We start from the raw sequence: 24774 nt of genomic DNA on the forward strand, positions 1-24774 counted from the left end.
GTACAAACAAGCCGTACCTTTTTGCCAAAATACTTATTTATTAATCGCTCATGTGGAACGGGGAGGTGTAGCACGTACAATGCACCGCCTGTGTCCATTGTTTCTAAGAGTCGTCGGTGGTGGCGGTCACGTGGTCACTGATTCAGGTGGTGAGGAGCAGCCAATAAACAAATACATCTGCACGCAAGCACAAATACAGGGTGCTTCGAAAACATGTTAACACTTATATGGGACTATCGTTTTTAATGGAGAAAAGAACGGATAATATTACACTGTAACACGATAACAAACGTAATGTCAATAGCTTCAAAAAGGTCAAAGAGTCTTCACTAGTTCGCCATAATTGTCAACGCGTGCCTGGAATATTCTCCAGGTGGTCTCCAGAGTCCGGAGGAGGCAGCAGCACATTTCTCGTGGCATCGTTGCAAATTCTCCGAAGTGTAAAAAAAAAAATTCTTTTTTTGAATCACCCTGAATTTTACGGATTTTCCCCGGTTTGAACCGTAGCACGGATAATTATCAAGCCCACGGCAAAATGATTGCAAACAACCCACACAGGGTGCATATGTATTAGGCCGTGAGTCAGCCAAGATGACAACGCTGTCGCCAAAGTATTCTCCACCCCACACCCCCCCCCCCCCCAGCGACATCGGGAGTTGTTTTCCAAACATTATTTGGTGGTTGCTGCTTCTGCTGAATTGGCAGTGGTGCGCACGCCGATTATATATTTATTTTATTTTAAACGCGGTGTTGTTGACGATTGTGAGTTACTTATTTCCAAAACGTTGGATTGGAGAAACAAAGGCTTGGAATGTAAACGGAGAGAACAATATACTAACAATCACGGTTTTGCTGAACATATAACCGTTATACGTCCAATGGAAACTAACTGCAGGATATGGAAAATAACTCGATAAAGATAGGCTGAATAGTAGTTGGGCTGCAGATGAATATAAGCAAAATAAAAAAACATATGGATCAAGTTTCGATTTAAAGATTTCGTGACTGCAGGGATTAAAATTATTGGTTCTTTCGGTAAAGTCACGTAGAAGGGAAATAATCAAATTAAAAAAATACAACAATAAAATTCTCACGACGTTTCGATTGCAACACAAGCTATCATCATCAGGTGTGACAACCACAATGATGATGATTGCTTGTGTTGCAATCGAAACGTCGTTGCTTGTGTTGCAATCGAAACGTCGTGAGAATTTTATTGTTGTATTTATATTATTTTATTGTTTCCCTTCTACGTGACTTTACCGAAAGAACCAAGAATATGGATCAAGTTATTTGTTTCAGTTTGTAATTGTGAAATGCTTTGATGTTGTCTGACGGCCGAGTCGCCGTTGAATAAAGAGCTTCTCAGTTCTATGGGCTTCATTCAGTGAAAAAAAAAACACTTCTGATTCTTTAAACGATTACATGTGCATGTGGTAGGAACAGCGCTGGAAGATCCAGCAGAATATACATGTACAGGGTGCTTCAAATAAATGTGAACGCTTCAGAGAATTTGCAACAATGTTATAATAAATATGCTGCTGCCTCCGTGCTCTGGAGATCACCTGGAGAAGATTCCAGGCCACGTGTTGATAACGATGATGATCAAGTGGAGACTTTTTGACTTTTTGAAGCTATTAACATTACATTTATCACGTAACAGTGTGTTATCCGTTCTTTCCCCCCATTAAAAACGATAGTCTCATATAACTGTTAAAGAAAATTTGAAGCACCCTGTATATACCTGGGGTAGCCTGAGATCAAAACGATGAAATGAAGATGTGGGTGACAGGCGCTTGGAGTGTGTTTTGAAAAGTGGAACTTGATCATGAAAAGCAACTCGCCGAGGTGCCTCGGGTGGACCGTGTTTAATCAGTGTGCACCGCAGCTGCTGTGACGCATGAATCAGAAATATCGGAGGGCGACAAAGGGAATGGAACAAACGCCCAACGGTGCGTGAAGAAATGTAGTTGAGAGACTGAGAGAAGAAAGCGTGCACGAGAGAACATATACTGGGGGGCAAGACGTGGGTTTCGTGGTTCGGGAAGAGCGAGCGAGCGATCTTGAGCAGTCCACGCGTTACTCGGGGAGGAGATGGCCAATGAGTGAGTGCATCCAAGAGGATGTCTACCGTGGAGATGGAGCGGTGAGATTGGCTCGTGTGCAACCGTTTGATGGATAGTTGAATAGCTGGACCTGTGGGGGGTGGGGGTGGAGTCCACTTGGGGATGCCTTATTCCAGAAGTGGATTCATCATGACTGATAATGATATAAATCAGCTTACCACGTAGGCTTTCGCGACCAATGTCACCCTCTATTATGAATGATACAAATCGTACTAACTAATAATGCACACACATTACTCCCAGTATTGGAGCAGATGGGGAGTTCTGCTGCCTGTGTGGAATGGATTTCAATTGAAGGGATCTCAAAGCTAGTTCTGTGATGTCCGCTTCTGCGGGCCAGTCTTTCACATAAAGAGATGAGAGATTTTTTTTAAAAAATGGCTGCTTCATCTCCATGACGTGTCACTGATAACACAAACGGGATAACATTAGAGATAGCTTTAATTTGAAATTAGAGATAGACTTATTTTATGACTAAATAAAAACACATACTTGGTGCTGATTGATTGTGAAGATGCTGCCTCGGCCTGGGATGGTGGTGGTGGCATTTGTTGTTGATGTATTCTACCCTGGGTGCTGCCCTGCGTGCTGGTTGCAGGACGGTACCGCTTCCTGGTGCTGCTCTGTAACTGTCTCGTCACCTTCGGCTCGTACTACTGCTTCGACATGCCGGGGGTGCTGCAGGCTCAGTTCCAGGGGGTGAGTGTGTCCCCTCCGCCCCGAGAAAAGCGAGCTAATTACCCTCAATCCACTTGGTCTGGTCTGATCTTCTGAAGCTAAGCAGGGTTCAGTTCAGGGGTGTTTGGCACCTGGATGAGCAAACTGTCTGGGAATACGAGGTCCCACTATCTCCTGGCTATCTTGCCAGAAGATAGCGGGACAGCAGTGGATTCTTAAATCGAAAGTCTATCACCCTCGTAGAGTGGTGCTGCAGTTTCACTGGGTTCTCCAACTTGCTCCCACGTGGCCAAATGCGCATTAATTGGAATTGGCGAAAATCATTCCCATGCGGTAACATGCTAAAAAAGAAAATTTAGTTGAGACGCAGTGAGACTTTCCTGGGTTAAAGGGCATTTATGATTATTATTCATTATAAAACTGGGTCATCCGAAGGCTGCCGCTGGGTGGAATGCGAACGTTATTTGGGAGGCAATGGCAACGTGAATCTGGGGATGCCTGGCTCTGTGCCCGGACATGCTCATGGATGAAGCTCCAGGGCAGCATAGAGAATGTGCGGAGGGAGGGGCGGGGGGAAGCATAAAGTGGCAGGTCTACTCACAAGACTCGCCATGAATGCATAACCAACACCACCGAACAAACGGCACAGCCAGGAGATGGACACTACCCTGATTATTTCATGGCCTCGTGCCAAGCGGTATACATTCACTGTGCACTTTATGGCGGTGGGTTGGGATGAGCACTTGGCCAGCAGTGGCTTTTGGAGCACCGTTTTTGTACTGCAGGCAGAACTGCAAAGTGGTAAAAAAAAGGTAAAATGATCATTGATTAAACAAAAGATTCGTCAATTCCAATTAATTCTTATTCTCACAGTACATTAATTGAAACATATGGTGTAATAATGGATTATTTTCAGTTTATACAAATTATATGTAAATTAAATGCTAAATTACATTTAGGCTAATGGGGCTAACAAACCCGTGCAACCGAGACAGTAAAAACAAGACAATAAAGAACCAATTCTGGATTGATTCATTACACCCAACTATAATCATTCATTGAAGCCGTTAAGGGGGGGGGCGAATTGATATGTGGGCGCTCATTAAATACTAATGCTCACATTGCGTTTGCTCCGCATGGCAAAAGGCAACCAAATTCATACGCGGTGCTCGACTGGAAATGTAATTTGCTCTCTGACCGTGTTGCCAGAATTTGAGCTGCTCCGAGGAGCAGAATGCGAAGAACGCGACTGTCCTGAACGGTGGTGGAGGCTGCGAGACCCCATCGGGATTGGGACTCACACCGAGCCAGTACAACTTGCTGTACGCTGTTTACGCATGGGGGTGCGTCTCTTTCCCTCGCGTGCGGTGACGGATGAATAGTAACTTGAGAGTCTATTGCAGGACAACACTTTTGTTAATACGTCGATGGTAGACTGGAGCAGGCACCAACAGCCGTGGCGAGAGGTACACTGGACATGGTGTGCGTCAACGAGCTGGACAGACCCCCTCCCCCCCCCCCCACCACTGAAATTAAGCCCCGAGTCGATGTCCAGATTAATTAGCTGGGAAATTGGTTCAGTCGACATGCGGTGGGGTGAGTCAATGGCGAAAATTGAATATTTGGAGTTCACATCGGTTCACTGCTGTGTGGTCAATGTTCTGGTCCGCGTTTCTGCAATCGCACGCCGGGCTTTCATTGAAATTACCGCTCGTGAAGGTCGTGGTGGGCAGATCTGCCGTGAGACGTGCCGATTTGATTTTCACGTGGACGAACATTGTTCTGGAGATCTAGATCAAATCACGGAGGTTCTATCATGGAATTGGCGATCTGGTACTTGTTGGGGATATTATTTATCATCCATATCCATCTCAATTTCTCAGGGCCATTAAGGTCTGCATCTACAACGGTTCTGGCTGTGATTTTTCATGATTTTGGAAGGGGTCTGGCAGTTGCTGTAGATCTCTAACGAGTGGCAGATCCGGATAGCCTTAGATGCGGCTCTATTCGTGAAAAGCGTAATGACTGTCTGCGGATCTCAGGAGGAAGGATGTTTGACAGCGGTGAGCAGGAGTGGAACCTGCGACAGAGGCAGTGGCGACGTGTGGCTCTGATTTTAGCAGGCGACAAACTCTGCCTTGGGTTTCGCACTCGGCTGGCACGCGACAGCGGTTTGATTGATTTTTGGGTGTAAGGTGACGGCAGTGCCATCACCACCGCATCCTCCTCCAGACGGAGCTTGAATTTAAATCCGCGCAGTTTCCTCGGGAGACTCGTTTCAGCGAGTGCTCGGCACCGGTCGTTATCCTCGTACAACGTGCGCACATTTAAATTCCCTGTCAGCCACCTGCGTGTGTTTTTAATGAGGCTGGGAAAGCCGGCCACGGAGTTTGCAGTCTTCTCAAGCCAGAGGCACAAGTCACGGTGGCGAGAAGTCAACTATCTCGCCTGGTAACCAGGAGGACGTGGGTTTGACCCTGACGCCTGCTGTATATTTGGAGTTTGCGTCTTCTCCCCGGGGTCTCGTGGATTTTTCTCCGGGTCCTCCGATTTTGACCTCCTCATTTAGAAACATTAGTTTAGAGTATTTGGTTTCTATACATTTCCACGTGATAAATCGCATCATTGGGCTATTTTTTGTGGCCAGGCCTCTTCTGAAAGAGAGCGACATAACTCAGTGGGGCCTTACCTGGTAAAATAAAGAAAAAAGTTTAGCAAATAAATAAAAAATAACCGATCGATCACAGAGTTACAAGTGTTTACGTTCCACGCTTTGGCGTACGCGAAAGACGAACATCGGTAAAACGTCATCCCTCATTCAATTCAAGACATACCATTTCTCTGCCTGTGCTCTCAGAAATGTCGTCCTCGTGATCCCCTTTGGGTACTTGATGGACAAGATCGGGAACCGAGGTAAGGACTGCGCAGCGGCCACGTTGCCGTCGAGCGTGCAGGCGCTGCCACTGCACCGGGGCCGGAGGGCCGGAGGGACCTCGACGCACTGGGGATACGAAGAGGGGAGGGGGGGCGGCAAATTGGATCGGTGGGGGGAACTCATTTAATTACACAACTTGCACCGGTGGCCAACCATGCCCCACGCCACTGTGGCGGTGTTAAAAAGTGTTTTAGTTCTTGTTATATCCCCCCCCCCCCACCCAATAATGAAACACGACCACAACCTTGCACGTGAAGGATTCCATTGCGAAACCAAGGTCACAAAGGCACCAGCGACGAGCACAGCCGGCAGAGCAGAGTGCGGTGGCTGACGGCACGCGGGGACGCATTTCCTTGGCGACAGCCAGGCTGGAGACAAACGGTGCAGAGGCGCCTGCGACCCCGTGCCTGCATTGCGCTCCCCCGGGGCACCCTCTCGGCTCAAACAGGGAGGCCACTGGGGCGGGCGTACACGTGGGCCAACGTGCCCAAGTCACGTGGAATGCACGCACCCCATTTTGTCGAAACACAGAGGCTAAGCCACCTTGAGCCTGGATAGTGCTGGGACGGGCGGCCGCCATGCACAGAAGAGGTGTCACGGTACGCCATGTGGGTGACCACTAATTTTTAATGCATCCAGAACCCCTTGAGCCTCTTGAGCCTGCTTGAGGTACTTGGCATTGGCTTTGTTTTCCTTCTGACCCCGCTGACCCCGCTGACCCCTGCGCGCTGTGCCACCCGTGCCCGCTCCCGTAGTCTCCGTGATGCTCTTCTCGTCGTTCTGCATGCTCGGCTCGCTGCTCTTCGCGCTCTCCATCCGACTCCGCGGCTCCACACGCTCCATGCTCGCCCTCATGCTCGCCGGGCGGGTGCTCTTCGGCTGCGGGAACGTCTCGCTCATCAGTAAGAGGCGCGTTGCTGGGGGGGGGGGGGGCACGGTGCGAGGTGGGGGGGCCCCGGTGGGTCACGGGGGGGGGGGTGGTGGCCGTGGAGAGGGGGGCACCAACGGCTGACGCTGTTACAACGTCGATCGCCAGCCGGACACAACGCTGACGCCCAGATCCATCTGGAGTGTTGGAGCTTAGCTCTGTCCATAAGGGGCAGTGGCGGAATTTCATCCGCAGCGTTGAACACTCTTCGTATTCGACACATGTAGGGCACCTTCGCCGGTACCTTCGCCGTACCGGCGACGGTGCACGCAAGCTCTGCTGCGTCGCCTGCTCCATCGCCTGCTCCCTGCTGCTCTCCAGCGTAGGCCACCGGTGGACGTCAAGGGGACGAGGGGCTACGTGACGGCCGGCGTGGAGATGGAGCAATGAATTCGGCTCGTGCGCAGGTGCGCTGTGTTTATCATCGCGGGGTCGTGAGAAATGGCGATGGGGTTGGCGACACCTTCAGCCAGCAGTGGATTGATTATGGCTGATGATGCAGGTTTTATATATATATACTACCCCAACACCGTCCTACAGAGACTTCATATCGTCATCATCGGCTATAATCAATCCACTGCTGGATGAAGGCCTCCCCATGCCATCGCCATCCGTCATGGCCCTGCAGTGCCACAATTTATCCGGCTCCTGCACGCGAACCGATCTTATCGCTCCATGAATGAGATCTATGGCAGCGCAATAAGAAATAACTCTTTTTGTTGTTGACTTTCACAGTGCTGTAATTAATTATCAAAAACACTGAACAGGGGGATAAAAATCATGAATCAGAGAAAAGGCCATCAGCTGAATTATTGTCCGTAGTCTTTCGGGGTTGCTTTGGCGTCATACATTTTTTTTGGCATATTTATTATATCAAAGAAGAGGTGAGTAAGCAGAGAAGTGAATCATTACCTCAGTCGTGAGCCCTCCCCAGCGATAATCGGCTCCGTGTGGGCCCTGACAACAGAGAACGCGCAGAACGCGGCACCCAACCAATGGCAGAAATGTTGCGCCATCCAAATTCATCCCCACGATAAATTAACCGCTTAAGTCGAGCTATGAATGCGTTGGTATTTGCAACGTCCTTGTACTGTTTGCCTTTTTGGCAGCCTTTATCTCTATAGCATTTGGTACATAAAGGCCAATCAGTTTCAAGGACAGTGCATAAATTATCAAAGCTGTTTTCCTCACCACAATTATGTGTGGTTAATGCCTTGATGACAGGTTCCTGTGTGGTGTTTGAACATATTAACACTTCCTGCATTCATGCCATCATGGGAAAAGCATTTTTTTTTGTGTTTTGAGCATCGTGATACTGGCAAAAGGGGTCCCATCACAGGTACCCACGAAGGGCGTTCGCGTTCTGACAGCAACACGACAGGAACGTGAAACGTTCGTGACTCGCCGGGGATTAATTCCAGTGGGTTCGAGACCGGGAAATGATTTCTGCTCCCGGCACGCCACATCGTATGTACCTCTGGCTTTGGCTGCGGATACTGGTCACGTGTGCCGACCCCGCTCCACCGGCAACGCGGAACATAGTCAGTGGAACATAGTCAGAGGAACATATTTAGTGGAACATTTTTAGTGGAACATTAAGTGCATGTTCTTGGGTCTTTCGGTAAAGTCACGTAGATAGGTTCGAAGAAGATAACTTGTTATTTTTTAATATGAATTCCTGCAGTCACGAAAGCTTTAAGTCAAGATATTCAGTGCATTTGGAGGCTTCTCCCCTCTTTTCTCTCCGCCTGATGAAGACCGCTTGTGTTGCAATCGAAACGTCGTGGTTTTTTGTTTTGATTTGTAATTTTTATTTATTTGTAATTTTATTTGTATTTTCTATCTACGTGACTTTAGCGAAAGAACTAAGTATATATATTCAGTGAGGAAATAAAGGCCTGCAATTTACATGAAAAAATATATTTAAAATCAGTTTTCAATTTATCATATTGCTAAGCCGAGAAACGGAACGAAAGCATCAAGCGCATCTCTTGGCGGTATTAGGTCACGTGTCATTAGGAATGTGTATTTTAAGAGGATGAATTTTATAATCAAAAGAACACGGTAACATATGCCGGGGCTAATAGTGCATTACAGAGAGAGAGGTGAAAGTCATTTGGGCATTGCCTTCACGCGCTACTGATTTATTTACTTGGCCTCAATGCATGCAAATCCTTGAAACCGTAAGTGGCGACCACGCAATGCAACGTGCATCTCATCGCATTGGCAGCGGGATGCCTTTTTCGGGCGACGCTCCGTTGGTCGCAAAGCGCTCGCACGGTGCCTTGGGGATGGGTGGCTGAGCACGCCGTGCAGAGTGTGAGCCAATGCCAAGCCCCGGGGTTTGCCGGTCAAAGTCCCTCGTCTTGGCCCTCGTGCCCGAGTGGTGACGGATGTGACAGTCCGATGCGTCGATAGTGTGGCAGCCCTCCTCCCTCCGCCTGTGCGGGGCGCTCGCGCCCGTGGCCGGCCCTTGACCGCTTTCAAACCCGAGCCGGCCCGGTTTCGCAAAACCCGGCAGCGTGAGTGGGCCCTCGGCTCGGATTCCCATGTGAGCCAGATTTACGTTGAGAGAAAAGTCGAATGAAATCACGTGAAAGTAATATATTTTGGTTTGGGGAGTGTAAGCTAATCCAAGCATACAATAACATGATATAAATATATTACATTCCCCCTTGCTGCAGAGATAAAGGATGGGGAGGGAGCGAGCAGGGTGGAGCGTTGGCAGAATAAACGAGCCAAACAGGGCCATGTTGGCACGGCTTGGGTCTGGTTCCTAATGTCTATTGAAATGCAATACGGCATAAGGCCTTTTAGAAAGCACGAGTGTAGGAAAAGAGACATTCCCTGATGCAAACCGTGGCTCTGTAGTGTTTGGAGAGCGATGGGAATGCTCTTTACAGTATACGGGGGTTTCTCTGTGCACTTTTCAGATTTTTGTTCAAATTACTTTCCATATTCTTTGGGTGTTTCGGTAAAGTCACACACAGCTTCAACGAACATAACAAAATAACGAAAAACTACGACGTTTCGATCGCAACACAAGCGGTCGTCATCAATCCTGATGATGTTTGAACCTATCTACGTGGCTTTACCGAAAGACCCAAAGAATATGAATTCCTGCAGTCACGAATGCTTTAAGTCAATATTTTATTTCTCCATCTCTATGTTTTTGAGCAAGGAAGAGTAGGAACCAAGTGGATTAGGGAACGGACGCAAGTGAGAGACGCAAATATTATTCACCGTTACGGAAAGTAAATGGGCATGGTCAAAACACTTCCCTAGAGGGGAGTGATTACCGGCATGGTCCAGAATAACGTCAAGGAGTTTGCAGCTCAACGGAGAGGAACACGTCCAAGACTATGTCCCCTGCTGAGATCGAGTAACGGGTCTGGCTTGCGTGCAAGTGCTGCCGGACAGCTGGTTGACATGCCGGGACTGCGCGAGGGATGGACGACCCACCTGGGGAGAGCCATCGTCCAGCAGTGAAATAGATCCACGTGCTGATGACGACGATGTCTCGTTGTAACGTGTTGTTGTTGCTATTTTCTAAAAAAAGAAAACGGAGCCGAGACTGATTGCCGATGAGCAGGCCTTTGCACTTTTTGGCGGCGGCTGAGTGTGAAATGTATCTGTTGGTTGGCGGCACGAGAGGGGGGGAGGGAGGTGGCCGATGGTTCTCTCCAGCGACCCCGAGCCACTCCTCGCTTGCTCGCCAGCACGGCAGCGTGCCGCCGGAATTCTTTGGCTGCCCCCCTCCTCACCCCTGGGGAGATCACCAGCCTCGCAACGTCTCCGATTGCGTGCATGGGATTCTCCAGCACTCGTAACGGTCGGGGGTTGCCTTTTACTCCCCTTTAAAATGTTTTTGGCGACTTTTCTGGTGCACGGCGAGAAACGCAGGTTTGGGAGAAAATGAAAAAAAATCGAGGATGTTTCCTTTCGCTCTTGCACCGCACGGCGAAGTTTGAACCGCGCGTGTGTGGGGGTGTGTGTGTGTGTGGATGTGTGTGGGTGTGTGTGTGTGGATGTGTGGGTGTGTGTGGATGTGTGTGGATGTGTGTGTGGGTGTGTGTGGATGTGTGTGTGGGTGTGTGTGGATGTGTGTGTGGGTGTATGTGTGTGTGGGGGTGTGTGGGTGTGTGTGGGTGTATGTGTGTGGATGTGTGTATGTGGGTGTGTGTGGATGTGTGTGGGTGTGTGTGTGTGGGTGTGTGTGGGTGTGTGTGGGTGTGTGTGGGTGTGTGTGAGACTGGAGCGTGCCACTAAGAGGTGGGGCCTTACCATCAGCCCCACTAAAACTAAGCACCTGCCTGGGTATTTTGTACCATCGAACAGTACACCCCCACAACTCCCAATCGGTGATGGGGCAGTTGTAGAGCGAGTGGAGAGTTTCCCATACCTGAGCAGTGTGCTTATGACCGGCTCCAGTTTAACAGCAGAGGTCTCACTCCGAATCAGTCGAGCGGCAATATCTTTTCATCGGTTACGTAACGCTGTGTGAAAGCTACCTGGTCTGTCGCTCCGCACTAAGCTTCAGGTCTTCTCGGCTACGGTCATTCCCTCCCTTCTCTACGCTTGCGAAACGTGGACCCCCCTAATGGAACATCTTCGCCGGTAAGAAACATTTAGGCTGGCCTGCCTACGATCCATCCTGGGTTTAACCAGACAGGATTGTGTGAGGAGCCCACAAATCCTTGAAAGATCTGGGCAGGGTCCCATTGGTGAGCTCCTCCGGCGGGCAAGGCTGCATTGGCTGGGTCATGTAGCCTGCATGCCCAGCCACCGCATGCCGAAACAGCTTTTGTTCAGCCGGATTGAGGGGGCTAAGCGGACGCGGCATGGGCTAGAGAAGAGATGGAGTGATGTGGTACAGGAGGACGTGGAGCTGAGTGGACTTGCCGATGACTGGTACCAGCGGTGTCAAGATCGGCCTCTGTGGAGGAGGCTCGTGAAGGACGCTACTGGGCATTTGGAGGTAGCCGCCCTCCAACAACAACGGAGGGCGGAGGAGCGACGCTCACAACAACGAGCGGTGCGCCGGGTGGCTGAAGCACAGCAGGTTGGCACAGTAGGGGGCACAAGTGGTACATCAGCCAGTCATCTCAGTCATCTCAGTCAGTCGACCCGTGGCACCTGGGTCTGCCCTGTGACCTCCTGCCAGCGGGCGTTCGACACTTCACGTGACCTCAAGGTGCACATAGCCTGGCACAAGCGTCGTGGTGACGTCACCGCCACTTAGTGGTGAATGGCGGTTGTTGTTGTGGGTGTGTGTGTGTGGGTGTCTGTGTGTGTATGTTGGTGTGTGTGTTTCAACTGTGGGGAGCGGTGGTGTAGCAGTTGGCGCTACGCTGCGCTATGAACCCGATTCCCGCTCACAGCCAACACCAGTGACGATTATCTGAACCGGTTCTGGGCCTCCCCTAGGTCGACTCAGCCTCAAATGAGTACCTGGTGTGGTGTGTAAACATCGCCACTGGGGAGACAAAGACGGTCGGGCGTGGTGCTGGCCACCCACCCCCTCGTGTACCGTTCCGGCCTTCATAGGTGCTCGCTAACAGCACTTGCCCCGACAGTCTATTAAGGCTACAACGGGGGGATCTTTGTCTATTGTTTCCACTGCTCCGCAAATGACAATTCAGTGCATTCAAGTGACAACATTTTAACATGTATATATTTTGTGTTATTCCACGCGGCATATATCAGTGATTTAGACGAGCGTGAGACGCCCCTGCCACTGCCTCTCCCGCCGCTCGTCTCTTTCTCTCGCCGTTCCGAGCACAAATCCTGCAAAGGTCTCCCGAGAGGCAGCGAGACGAGGAGGTGGTGGTGGTGGTGAGGAGGAGGACGAGGACGAGGCGGGATTCATTGGAAAAGCTGAGAGAGGAAGGCGGAAAGTCGAACCGCCAACTTCCACCCCGCGATGATGGTTCAACGTTGGGAATGAGTTCTTATTTTTTTATGTTGTTGAAACGTCGCAAAGAGGCAAAGCTTCCTCCCCCCGGGGAATGAAACTTGTTGTTCTGTATAAACGTTGTTTTTATGTGAATGTAGTTTATAAAATGTTTTCTCTTTTACTGTATCGGCAGACCATTAATCGTAATTACCTCATTCAATTCTGGTTAGGTGACTCGTTAATGTTTCATCACGCACTCAAACTTCTCTTTATGAATGTAATAATCAGGTAATTACCAAGTTCATCAGGGCCGTATAACCAATTTTCATTTTTGGCACTCTCACTTCAAGCATCGTCACCCCCCGTATTGAATTCACAGCACATTAATGGTGCACGGAGTCGTGTGTGCGTGCGTGTGTGTGTATGTGTGTGTGCGTGTGTGCGTGTATGTGTCCATATGTGTATGTGTGCGTGCGTGTGTGTATGCGTGTGTGTATGTGTGTGCGTGCGTGTATGTGTGCGCGTGTATGTGTGCGTGTGTGTATGTGTGCGTGTGTATGCGTGCGTGTGTGCGTGTGTATGCGTGCGTGTGTGTGTGCGCGTGAGTGCGCGTGTGTGTGCGCGTGATTGTGCGTGTGTGTGTGCGTGTGTGTGCGTTATAGATTTAAGTCGTGGTTTCGTGGTAATTTTTTGAAGGTGGAGGGGTTACCAGCCCCTCGCACCCGTCCAGAGCCCCCGTTTAGCCACTGTGGTGGGCACAGACGCCATGAGGGGAGGGGCCAATCGGAATTGGCCCTCCCCCCACAGCACTGTCCACGACAGAGTTACGCGTCCGGCACCGCGAGGAGGTAGGGGGTTGTATACCGGGAAAGGTCCTGGCAAGGATTATTCAACATCGCCTTGCCAGGCACGCTGAGGAGAGGCTTGCGGAGCCCCAATGCGGTTTCAGGAAAGGGCGGTCCTGCACAGATGCCATATTTTCTGTCCGTCTGCTACAGCAGAGGTGTAGGGAATTCCAACAAGACCCACATCTCTGCTTTATTGACCTGGTCAAGGCCTATGATACCATCAGTAGGCCTGGGCTCTGGGTTGTTCTTCGTGCTTTTGGAGTCCCTGACCCTCTGCTCACGATCATTAAGGACCTTCATGATGGTGAGCGGGCCCGGGTAAAACTACATGGCCGGGAGTCAGAGCCATTCCCTGTACACCTTGGGGTGCGACACGGATGTCCTCTGGCTCCCACATTATTTAACATCTATTTTGACCACGTAGTTCGTGAAGCCTTCAATAGCTGTACCTGGGGAATCTCCATTTGGTACAGATATAATGGGAGGCTGATCGATGCCCGGGTGCGGTCAAGGGATGGCTCCCTATTGCTCAACCACGTTATGTATGCCGATGATTTGGTAATAGCTGCTCATTCAGAGGTGGAGTTGGAGACGCTGCTGCTGAGACTGGAGCATGCCACTAAGAGATGGGGCCTTACCATCAGCCCCACCAAAACTAAGCACCTGCCTCGGTATTTTGTACCATCGGACACTCCACCTCCACAACTCCCAATCAGTGATGGGGCAGTTGTGGAGAGAGTGGAGAGTTTCCCATACCTGGGCAGTGTGTTTATGACCGGCTCCAGTTTAACAGCAGAGGTCTCACTCCGAATCAGTCGAGCGGCAATATCTTTTCATCGGCTGCGTAACGCTGTGTGGAAGCTACCTGGTCTGTCGCTCCGCACTAAGCTTCAGGTCTTCTCGGCCACGGTCATTCCCTCCCTTCTCTACGCTTGCGAAACGTGGACACCCTTAATGGAACATCTTCGCTGGTTAGAAACATTTAGGCTAGCCTGCCTACGATCCATCCTGGGTTTAACCAGGCTGGATTGTGTGAGGAGCTCACAAATCCTTGAAAGATCTGGGCAAGGTCCCATCGGTGAGCTCCTCCGGCAGGCAAGGCTGCGTTGGCTGGGTCATGTAGCCCGCATGCCCAGCCACCGTATGCCTAAACAGCTTTTGTTCGGCCGGATCGAGGGGTCTAAACGGGCGCGGCACGGGCTAGAGAAGAGATGGAGTGATGTGGTACAGGAAGACGTGGAGCTGAGTGGACTTGCCGATGACTGGTACCAGCGGTGTCAAGATCGGCCTCTGTGGAGGAGGCTCGTGAAGGACGCTACTGGGCAGTTGGAGGCAGTCGCCCTCCAACAACAACGGAGGGTGGAGGAGCGACGCTCACAACAACGAGCGGAGCGCCGGGTGGCTAAAGCACAGTAGGTTGGCACAGTAGGGGGCACAGGTGGTGCATCAGCCAGTCATCTCAGTCATCTCAGTCAGTCGACCCGTGGCACCTGGGTCTGCCCCGTGACCTCCTGCCAGCGGGCGTTCGACACTTCACGTGGCCTCAAGGTGCACATGGCCTGGCACAAGCGTCGTGGTGACGTCACCGCCACTTAGTGGCGAATGGCGGTTGTTGTTGTGTGTGCGTGCATGTATGTGTGCGTGTGTGTGTGTATGTATGTGTGCGTGTGCGCGCGTGCGTGCGTGTGCGCGTGTGCGTGGTTGGGAGCAGTAGTGTAGCGGTGAGCGCGTGCCGCGCTACGAACCCGGGACACCTGAATTCGATTGCTGCTCACGGCCAACGCCAGCGATTATTATTTGAATCGGTCCTGTGCCTCACCTAGGTTGACTCTGCCTCAAATGAGTAACTGGTGCGGTGTGTAGTAAATATCGCCACTGGGGAGATGAAGGGGCCGGGCGTGGTGCCGGCCTTGATAGACGCTCGCTAACAGCCCTTGCCCCAACAGTCTGCTGAAGGCTACACGGGGCATCTTCGTCTTTGTGCGTGCCATCACGCTTGACGCACGCGTGGCGATCTGATGACCGGTTTACTTTGAAACTTTTATTAATTCGTTCGAATTGCCTGGTGTGACTTCACGACATTCCTTCAGCATTCTAAACTAAAACAATTTTTATTTTACCAGGCAAGGCCCGCTGACCTATGGCGCTTTTTTTTCAGAAGCGACCTGGCCACGAATGATAACTCAACGAAGTGGCTTATCACGTGGAAATGTACAGCAGCCAAATGCTCTGAACGCGTTGATGTTGATTCTGAACGTGGAGGGGAAAAACCAGAGGACACATTCTGAGCCCGCACCAGCCGTACACTGTGGAGAAAGACTGTGGATGCCGTTGAATTCCGAGGGCTGCTGCTATCATTATTAATATTGTCCCCGTTTCCCCACCAGGGCCCCCGTCGTTGCATTGCTGTTACAATCTTCGCAAAAATTATCTCATTCCGAATTCTAAATTAGCAAGCCGGTTAATAATGAGAATGATAAAAAAAAGAGTTGGCGATGCTGCGGTGGCAGTGGTCCGCAAGCGCTCATGATAAAGCTGCGTGCTGTGAAGAAGGATCATTACCTGAAACGTCCCCCATTACATGTATATATTTTTCTTTTTTTAAGGCCACAACCGTGTTATTGACGAGTCTGTCGATACCAGATTGGCCTCGTCAGCTATCTTCCGACCCACAGATGAGGCAGTGATGGGAGGAAATCCTCCTGGACTGTGAAGGATTGCCAAAGAAGCATGATAATTTTTTGACGAATGTTGAGTTTTGTCGACAAAATTTGTTTAACAATAAGGTGCTAGATCTCAGTTCGAGAAGTGACCAACCACCTGGGGTGTCCCCCTCCCTCCCTCTCTCAAGTCGTGCAGTTTCGCATCGTGACCTTCTGGTTCCGTGAGAAAGAGCTGGCCATGGCGTTCGGGGTGACGATCGCTTTCTCGAGACTAGGCAGCGTTCTCAACTTCCTCTGCACCGAGAGCTTCGAGCACCGCTTCGGCCTGGAGGCGACGCTGTGGGCCGGTGTTTGTTTAAACGCACGCACGCACACACGGCCACACACGCACAATAAACACAAAGACAAAAATGCCTCTCCATGTAGCCTATAATAGACTGTTGGGGCAAGTGCTGTTAACGAGCACCTTTGAAGGCAGTAATGGGTGGGATGGTCAACACCACGTCCAGTGCTTATTTTTATACACCGCACCAGGTACTCATTTGAGGTTGAATCAAGCTAGGAGAGGCTAGGTACCGGTTCGGATAATCTTCACCGGTGTTGGCCGTGAGCGGGAATCGAACTTGGGTTCGTAGCCACTGCACTACGGCTCCCCACATAGACAAACACGCACACACTCAAACACAGACAAACACGCACACACTCAAACACACAAACACGCACACACTCAAACACACAGACAAACACACAGACACACACAGACAAACACACAGACAAACACACAGACACACACAGACAAACACACAGACAAACACACAGACAAACACACAGACAAACACACAGACACACAGTCACTCGGAGCTGAGCGCAAACTGATAAACGATCATAAATCCCATTTGATTTTGTCAGCGATATATCTCGCCGTGCCCTTTTCGGAGCAACCCATATTTTTTCCAGTGCATGCATTTCATATCAAGTGGAGAATTATCAGTGGCAGGTGCAGAGAATGGGATGGAAAAAAAACCCATAAATGTATTCTGGCTTGGGAAGCCTGGCAGGGAACTGGGCGGTGGCGGGCTGGGTACGGGGTGCGAGACCTCGCCGGATCCGCATGGCGGAACGCGCCGCTCGCCGCCGAGGGGAATCGATGCGGCTCCTCCGGTACGGAGATACGCCGAGCGATAGCGAGACGATAGCCCCCCCCCCCCACCAACAACGCCCGGACGCGGTGGCCCCCACGCGCCGGCTCCTTTGTGAAATGAGAAACCACACCTGTGAGAGCCGTGCGTTTATTCGACAGTAATTTTCAATGTGCCAGGATACCCACCCCAACGCCCCCCCCCCACAGGGGAACCAGACAGAGCGATCGCTCATTCAGCCGCCCCCACGCCTAAATCTGCCACCGGACTTTCGAGCGTGGGCTTTCTGTGGCTGTCCACCTCCCGTCAGGATAATTATTAATCCCCTTCTCCCGGTGGCGGCGGTGGCGTGGAGCAGGGGCAGTGCTGTGCGCCGTGAGCCTTGTAGCTGCCTGCACCGTGGGCCAGATGGACCAGAGGGGCCTGCAGCAGCTTGGAGTCTACGCCGGACTGCGTCGCGAAGCCAAGAGCGTGGTAACCCTCCCGCCCACCTAACCCCCCCCCCCCCAGATCACGTACTCGGGGCATGCGTGTGGCCGCACCGCCTGGAAGTTTCGCATCATCGATGGATTGATTGATTGTTGTTGTTGTCAGCCTGTATTTTCCCCCAGTTGCTCCTCTTTAGTAGAGCCGTTACCAATCGATGATCTGCAAAACTGCGCCCATTGGTCACCCGACGATCTACGGACCATGACCGCAATCGGTGCCGCCCTGCCGAGTTCCTCTTTGTTTCTTTAGCGCGACATTTTTGAAACGAGTTCTACGGCGAGCAGCTGAAACATTTGGGCGATATTTCCCAAAACGGTCAGCACCAGATGGTATAAAAAAATAGCATATTGTCCTGTAGCCTTGGACCAAACGGTGAAGCTGGGCAGTCAGAAAGATGGATGAGCGGTGCGGGCGGGAGGATGAATGAACGGACGATTAAAATTATTCCACAGCTGGCGCTGACGTGAACCAAGTGAACTGTAACCGGATGGGCCCTCGTGCCCAAAGCCGATTTCTCCTCGTGGATCCGTCCGTCCATCTCCCATTGTCCCCGCGAGGATTAACCCTTCGCCCCCTTCCGAGACGTCTGCAAGTTGCAATGTGGGTGTCCCCTTCACTGCCGGATCTCGGAACTCGCGAGCGGTTGCCGCTAATTTTATTTTAGAGAGGCGCAGCGCCGTTGTTGTTTTATTTAAAGACGTCATACTCGCCGCGGAGAACCGCGGCGAGTACGACCGCGCTCTACGATGGCTGGCACCAAACCGTGCCACCCGCCCTCCCGCATGGCCTTGTGGGAGCCCTCGGTAAGTCTTCTGATCCGAAGACGTACCGATGAAGTTGTTTTAGCTTTTTGTTCCGACGACGTACATCGTACGCCACCGGAACGGAATCGGAAGACAAATATGGTGAGGTACGCGTACGTGATCGGAATGGGAAAGAGGCCAATAATCCTCGCGCAATCGGTGAGGTGCGTGGGTGTGTCGCTCTCTCTTTTCTTCGGTGCAGAACATCACAGACATCCGCCGCTTCAAGCTCACCTACTGGATGCTCGTCCTCGCCACCGTCTTCTTCTACAGCACCGTCTTCCCATTCATCGCCAACGGCAGGTCCGCGCCTGTCGGCACGCGCAAAGCACCGGGTCAGAAAACGAGACGCGTCGCGTGATATATATGTAAGTTTCCCCACAGCTAATGCTAGTGGGGAAACTAAAGAATTGATCAAACGAACCTTTGGTGTGCGTGCCAGCCACATGAACAAACTCGCCGTCAAAAAGCAGCCACAGTCTGGCGGCATTATCCCGACCGCCATTCCCCTTTAACGACCAACTCGCGCCGAATGCGCCGCCCAACCTCGTCGAGCTGCTGGAAGTGCAGTGCCCGGTGCGCCTCGTGAGTTCGCCCTCGCTGCGCGGAGATCGCCTGGCGAGGATCAAATCTTGCCGGCTCCAGCCGCGAGGTGGGCAGGAGACGGCAGGATGTCGATGCCTTCACGAATCGACCCCGCGTGCGCGCGTGCGAGATAATCGCACGACGCAATCGCGGCCGTTTGCACCGTGCATCGACCGCCGCATATTCACCCACGCGGGGCGGAGAGGCGGCGGCGGCGGCGGCAGTGGTGAGTGCACTGCGGCATGGGCACGGCGAAAGCCGAGTTCGATTCCCAGCTACGGCTAACGTCAGGTGGCGGAGTGATACCGCAACCGGTCCTGGACCCTTACCAGCCGCCCCCCCCCCCCCCGACCGCTCCCTAACTTCACCAGCAAACACCGACCAGCGTGGTGAAGTATGGTCAAATAACGCCCGTGACGGACACGTGTCGAGTGAATCGACCAAGGCTATACATTTATTATCCTTCCAAGTGTTTTACTTTCATTCTTGTACAGGGAAATTGAGTTTTCAGGTCCACACGGCACACAGCCGTTTCAATACGGGGACACAAAAAGTTTTATTCTATTTGTTTGTGTTTCTCCCTTGTGATGGGACTTTGTAGGATGAGACTTATAAGGGGCACGGGCGCGAGCAATAAGGTCTGAATTGGTCTGTAATAAGGCGGGCACTGATAAGGGGTTGACAGGTAGGTAGCAGTGGAGTGTACAGTAGTGGAGTGTGTAGTGAAGTGTATAGGATGAACGTTGAGATTCATAAGGGCACGGGTTGACCAATAAGGTCTGAATTGGTCTGTGATAATGTGCGCACTGATAAGGGGTTGACAGGTTTGAGCTCCCTGTACGCACAGCACGTGCGCGCACTTGCCGCCGAGCGTTGGCCGAGTGTTGCAGAGAAGGAGGCGTCACGAGGGCGCCTCGTCGCGCCTCGTCGCGCCACGCGCGGTGTCCACGTCGCGCACGGCCACCGCTCGCCTTGAGCGGGCACGGGAGGAGAGGAGGAGAGGAGGAGGCGGTGCCACAGCAGCAGCAGCAGCGCCACCACCTCCCAGCAGGTGGAAGCATCGAGCCTGCAGCGAGCGGGCAGGGCCACATTCAGCACTCGGCTCAGGCCACCCACCAGCAACACCATAGCAGCAGCGTATTTCCACGTTTGGCAAAACGTTTCAAGTGCTACGTGCAGCGGCAAGGCGTACGAAACAAAAGTCCAAAATGGAATCCAACAGCGTCTCGTCTCGCGTTACCACGGTGTGGGTTTGCGGGGCTGCGTGGGGTTAGAACGACTTCGTCGGGGAAAGAATTGAAATTGGAAAGAAACTCGCTCGCTCGCTCAAGGATGGAGACTGCTGGGTCATGGACACGTTAGGAGAGCGTCATCTGACGGCGATTGATGATTGACGACAGTGACGGCGGCTGGAGGCAACAGAGGCTGGAGGTCATCCCCGCGGCGTGAGAGGCTGGAGCCTCGGCGTCATGCCGGAGGCACTGGACAAGAAAACGCAGCGCAGATGATCTCATTAGCTAAATTGGAAAGAGAAAAGAGGCCACCAAGCCGCACCTTGCATTTTATTCGAATGGTACGAATGTCAAACGTACGACGATCATGATTAAGAGGACTGGATATGGACGGCTCATCTATGATAACAAAATATATATACAGAGGATGGGTGTTTGTGGTCCCAGCTGTCCTCCGTAAAGGGTGGAAGTGACCGTGGGAGATGGGCTGGGTCAGGGTGGTGCCAGTGTCCGTTGTTGGACCGGCGTCTCATCTCGGCAAACGTTTTCCTAGAGGATGATTTCTGAGTGTGATGGATTACACTGTGTAACAAAAAAAAAGTTTTTTTTGTTCCTGGGTAGTAAGTGTTATTTCCTAATTGCTTATGCCTCAAAAGTACAGAAAATGGCTATTATTACTCCTCACAAACTTTGCTTTTGTGACCAGGACAGTGATATTTTGAAATTTACCTATTTTCAATGAGAAAACGTGGTGTGCATTTGTGTCATTCCTTTACATAAAGTCCTGGTCACAAAAGCAAAGCTCGTGGGAATACCCATTTTCTATACTTTTTAGGCATAAGCAATTAGAAAAATAATACTTACTACCCAGGGACAAAAATCGTGTTACATCGTGTTATCAATAAATCCCCTCCGGAGCGATAGGGCCCCACGTTGATGGCCTCGGCGCTCGTTGATGGACCTGGGTCGAATTGGTTCCCCAAACCCCCCCCCCCACTCCACCCACCCCCGGCCTAAACACGCTTGGGGAGCCGTCAAATCGGGACGAGGAGAGCGGCAGGGGCAGAGAGGGCGTGAGGGAGGGAGGGAGGGAGGTGGAGAGAGAAAGAGAGGCAGCGGCGCTCGCAAAACTAAAAAAGAAATCAATCGGGGATACAAATGTGGCCGGGACACTCGACAGCGCCAGGATGCGGTCATTTCTATTGCCGGCTTTGCCAGGGACGGCTGTCGCCATCCCGTGCCGCGTTTCTCAACCCCGTTGCTCGCAATCAGCCCCACGGTCCGGCTTTGTGCGGTTGCCAACTATGGGGAGGGGGCGGATTGATCCGCGTGTGGATCGAAGAGGGATCGGGCGATCACGAAGTTGGCGGGGACGGCAGGGCAACCTGCGATTGAGCGGCGGCTGAGAGCCCGGTGAGACGGCAGGACTTTGGTTTTTAGCTCCAGCATTAGATTGTGGTCTGGGCGTAATGCGTCTCTTTACTCATTCGAGCAGGGCACAGAACGGAGAGCAATTTATCAGAGAGGAAACCTTTACCAATGATACAGAGTAATGTGCAGCATTGCGTTGGGTATTAATGGTTTTGTCGGGGCAAATGCGACACCGGGTAGCGTGCTGAACCATTAAAACCCAACTACCTGGGTTCGACTTCCAGTCACGGCTATCATCAGTGGTGCGTGATATAATCTTGTCCCATCCCATCCCCCCTTTAGCAATCAGCAATGACAGACGCAGTGCAGTATGGTTAAACGACCCCCAGGGAGTGGGGGGGGGGTAAGGAGGTTTTATTCCAGGAGTGGCTTGACAAAGAGATGTGAATGATGTCTGTGGATAAATGAATCGTCAATAATTGTAGAGGCGTTGAACGTAACAACTCTGGATTTTGTTGCCACCACTCGCGGCCGTGCGTCGATCCGCCTCGCTCCTCCGCGTGCGCCGGCCTCGTCTCTCGAGTGGTCCGGCGCTCGCCGCTTTGGGTGATTTCTCACCTTGGGCTGCGATTCCATCGCCAGGGTGCCCGCTGTGGGGAGGTGTTAACTACCTCGCCTGGTATACAGGAGGTCGTGGATTCAATGCTGACCCTGACACCTTAAAATGTGGAGTTTGCATGTCTCTCTCTCTCTCTCTTTGTCTCCCCCCGTGGTCGCGTAGATTTTTCTCCGGGTCCTCCGGTTTCCCCCTCCACATTGAGAATCAAACTCACGCGTTTAGAGTTATGTGGCTGCTAGACATTTCCGCACGATAAGCCACTTCGTTGAGCTTCGATTTGTGGTCTGGTCACTTCTGAAAAAGAGCTACGTAACTCAGTGGGCCTTACCTGGTAAAATAAAAAATGGTTTATTTTAGCTTTATAAAAAATAAAAAAAACAGTTTAATCCTGATTTGAAGCTTTCGTGACTGCAGGAATCCATACTCTTTGGTTCTTTCGGTAAAGTCAAGAAAATAATTTAGTTTTAGAAAAATGAAAATAGTTTAGTTTTCAGTCCCATACATTGGCTGTTGTCCCTTCCAGCCATAATGGCTTCTGTCCGGAGCCACTCGCCTCCCTCTGCAATCGATTCGATGTCTCTGACATTGCATTGCGTTCTCTGATCCAGGCGCTCCTCTTCCCGTCTCTCGCTGTGATGCCCCACGTGAGGTTTCTCCGCGAGTGTCATCACTTGTTCCGTGTTTCTGATCAGTAACACACGCAGAGATCCCAAATACGCGCCGATCGGAGTTATTGATGAATGTGTTGGGTATCCAGGAAACGTCGCGGAAATATTTCGGCAGCTGGGCAGGTGGGGAGTGGGGTGGGAAAGCGCCGACAAACACGTGTGCAGACTGCGAGCCGAATGAAATGTAAACGCAAAAATAAAACATTGCCTCGATGCATGAAGATTACCAAATTTAATACCGTCCCCTGGTATGCCCGACGCATTTCTTCTGGGGTAATAATATGTTTATTATGTGAAGTATGCTCAGGCACCCAACGGACACGAACATCTGCTCGCATCCTCGTCGGCGTTTAGCGCTCTTTGCTTACACTTTGCGATGGGTTTCGTACCGCCACTGGCCCTAAATCACGGCACTTTCACCTCCACTGTTATTCTTCTTATTCGTCTCCGATCAAGTTTAAAATAACATTTCCTCCGACGTGAGCACTTTGAATTGGTGGCGAAAAACCGCAAGCCACTCCAGCGTGTACACTTGTAATTGGGCGGTAACCAGATTATTTAAATGAGGCTTAAATTAATGCCGCATTAATATTTTAACTGCTTCCATGGCCAGGAGTACTGTAGAATAAATTAATAGCAACCGCGCACGAATAATAATAATAATGTTATTGGAGTATTCAATAATGACTTAGCTGTAATGGGTGCCTTGGGCGAGTTGTGGTACGAAGCGAAAGCAGAAAACGTCGTGAGGTTGTACACGTGGCCACGTATGGAGGGGGGCGCCCTTTTGGACGAGAGCCTCTCCACGCCGTGCAGATAGTGGGGGGCTCTTTGACCATGCTTCAGCACGCGGGTCACTGCGGGATGAAGGCGGAAAGCACGGGCGTGGGATCGTACAGCATTGGAATTTGCTGCACTTCTCTCTGCTGCTCAGCGCGTAGCCCAGCAGTACCCTAAAAGCAATCTCCTGTGCATTGTGGTCACCTCCTATCCCAGCTTTATCCAGGCTCAAATCCAGCTTGGCTTCTGACATCTGATAAGGTCGGGTGCATTTTTGGACTCGTCGCATGTCTTTGCGAGCGTCTCAAAAAAATAAACCCATTCCTATGACTCATATATTAGAGGCACTTACTCAGACTGAAACCGAGAGAATGCCTTGGTTTGTTCTGTGGCTAATCCATCGGTGCAAAATGATTGCAATGATGGAGGGGATATTGTCAGGCCAGACGTATTAGCTTTAGCTGATAGCGGATTAAGTTGCTGAGACAGAAGGTGGACCTTGCGTGAAGCCAGAGCCTGCCGGGGCTCACGGGAGCTCGCTGGCTCGCTTCGCAACATCTCCAGTGCCGCGGGGCTACACCTTGGCAGCGAGCCTCATTTCTTCCCACGCGAGTCCCCGCCGAGCCGATATTCCCCGCGCGCGGTAAACGCCACGAGCAAGCCGATGAGCGTCGTCACGGACCCGCGCCGGCGACGACGACGCGTCGCCGCTGATGCACGGCCAACCCCCCGGGGGGCAATCGAAACGGTGCGGTAACAGCGACGGTGCGGGCCGAATGCAACTGCGGCGCCACGCACGCACCGTCGTCACGACTCAGATGGCATGGCCAAACGGGCACTCTCCTCTCTCTCGCGTGCGAGTCGCGGCGGCGAGAGAAAGTTTGCAAACCCTCCCCCCCACCCCCCCTAGTCTAGACAGATATTGCGTTATTATTATTATTGCTCGGGCGTTTGTTGGTCGTGTATCTATTCCGCAGCAAGGGCTGTGCGCACAGTGGTGCTTATTAGGTTTGG

At 51.5% G+C, this 24774-nt stretch overlaps 1 protein-coding gene across 5 annotated transcripts in view; it reads left to right on the forward strand.

Moving 5' to 3' along the window:
• LOC116942986 (lysosomal dipeptide transporter MFSD1-like) overlaps window positions 1-24774 on the forward strand; it is a 43831-nt gene that overhangs the window by 1855 nt on the left and 17202 nt on the right. For 2 of the 5 annotated variants that reach the window (XM_032955538.2, XM_076067421.1), the window contains exons 2-8: window positions 2725-2825; window positions 4014-4147; window positions 5662-5717; window positions 6495-6641; window positions 16263-16421; window positions 17569-17687; window positions 18708-18808. In XM_032955538.2, coding sequence (XP_032811429.1) covers window positions 2725-2825; window positions 4014-4147; window positions 5662-5717; window positions 6495-6641; window positions 16263-16421; window positions 17569-17687; window positions 18708-18808 — 817 coding nt within the window. The remainder of the gene's footprint in view (window positions 1-2724; window positions 2826-4013; window positions 4148-5661; window positions 5718-6494; window positions 6642-16262; window positions 16422-17568; window positions 17688-18707; window positions 18809-24774) is intronic. The other 3 variants (XM_076067419.1, XM_076067420.1, XM_032955539.2) reach the window with 2 other exon arrangements.

The sequence above is a fragment of the Petromyzon marinus genome, chromosome 16 (assembly GCF_048934315.1).
Source record: "Petromyzon marinus isolate PM22_M1 ecotype Great Lakes invasive population chromosome 16, UKy_Petmar_22M1.pri1.0, whole genome shotgun sequence".
NCBI lineage: Eukaryota > Metazoa > Chordata > Hyperoartia > Petromyzontiformes > Petromyzontidae > Petromyzon > Petromyzon marinus.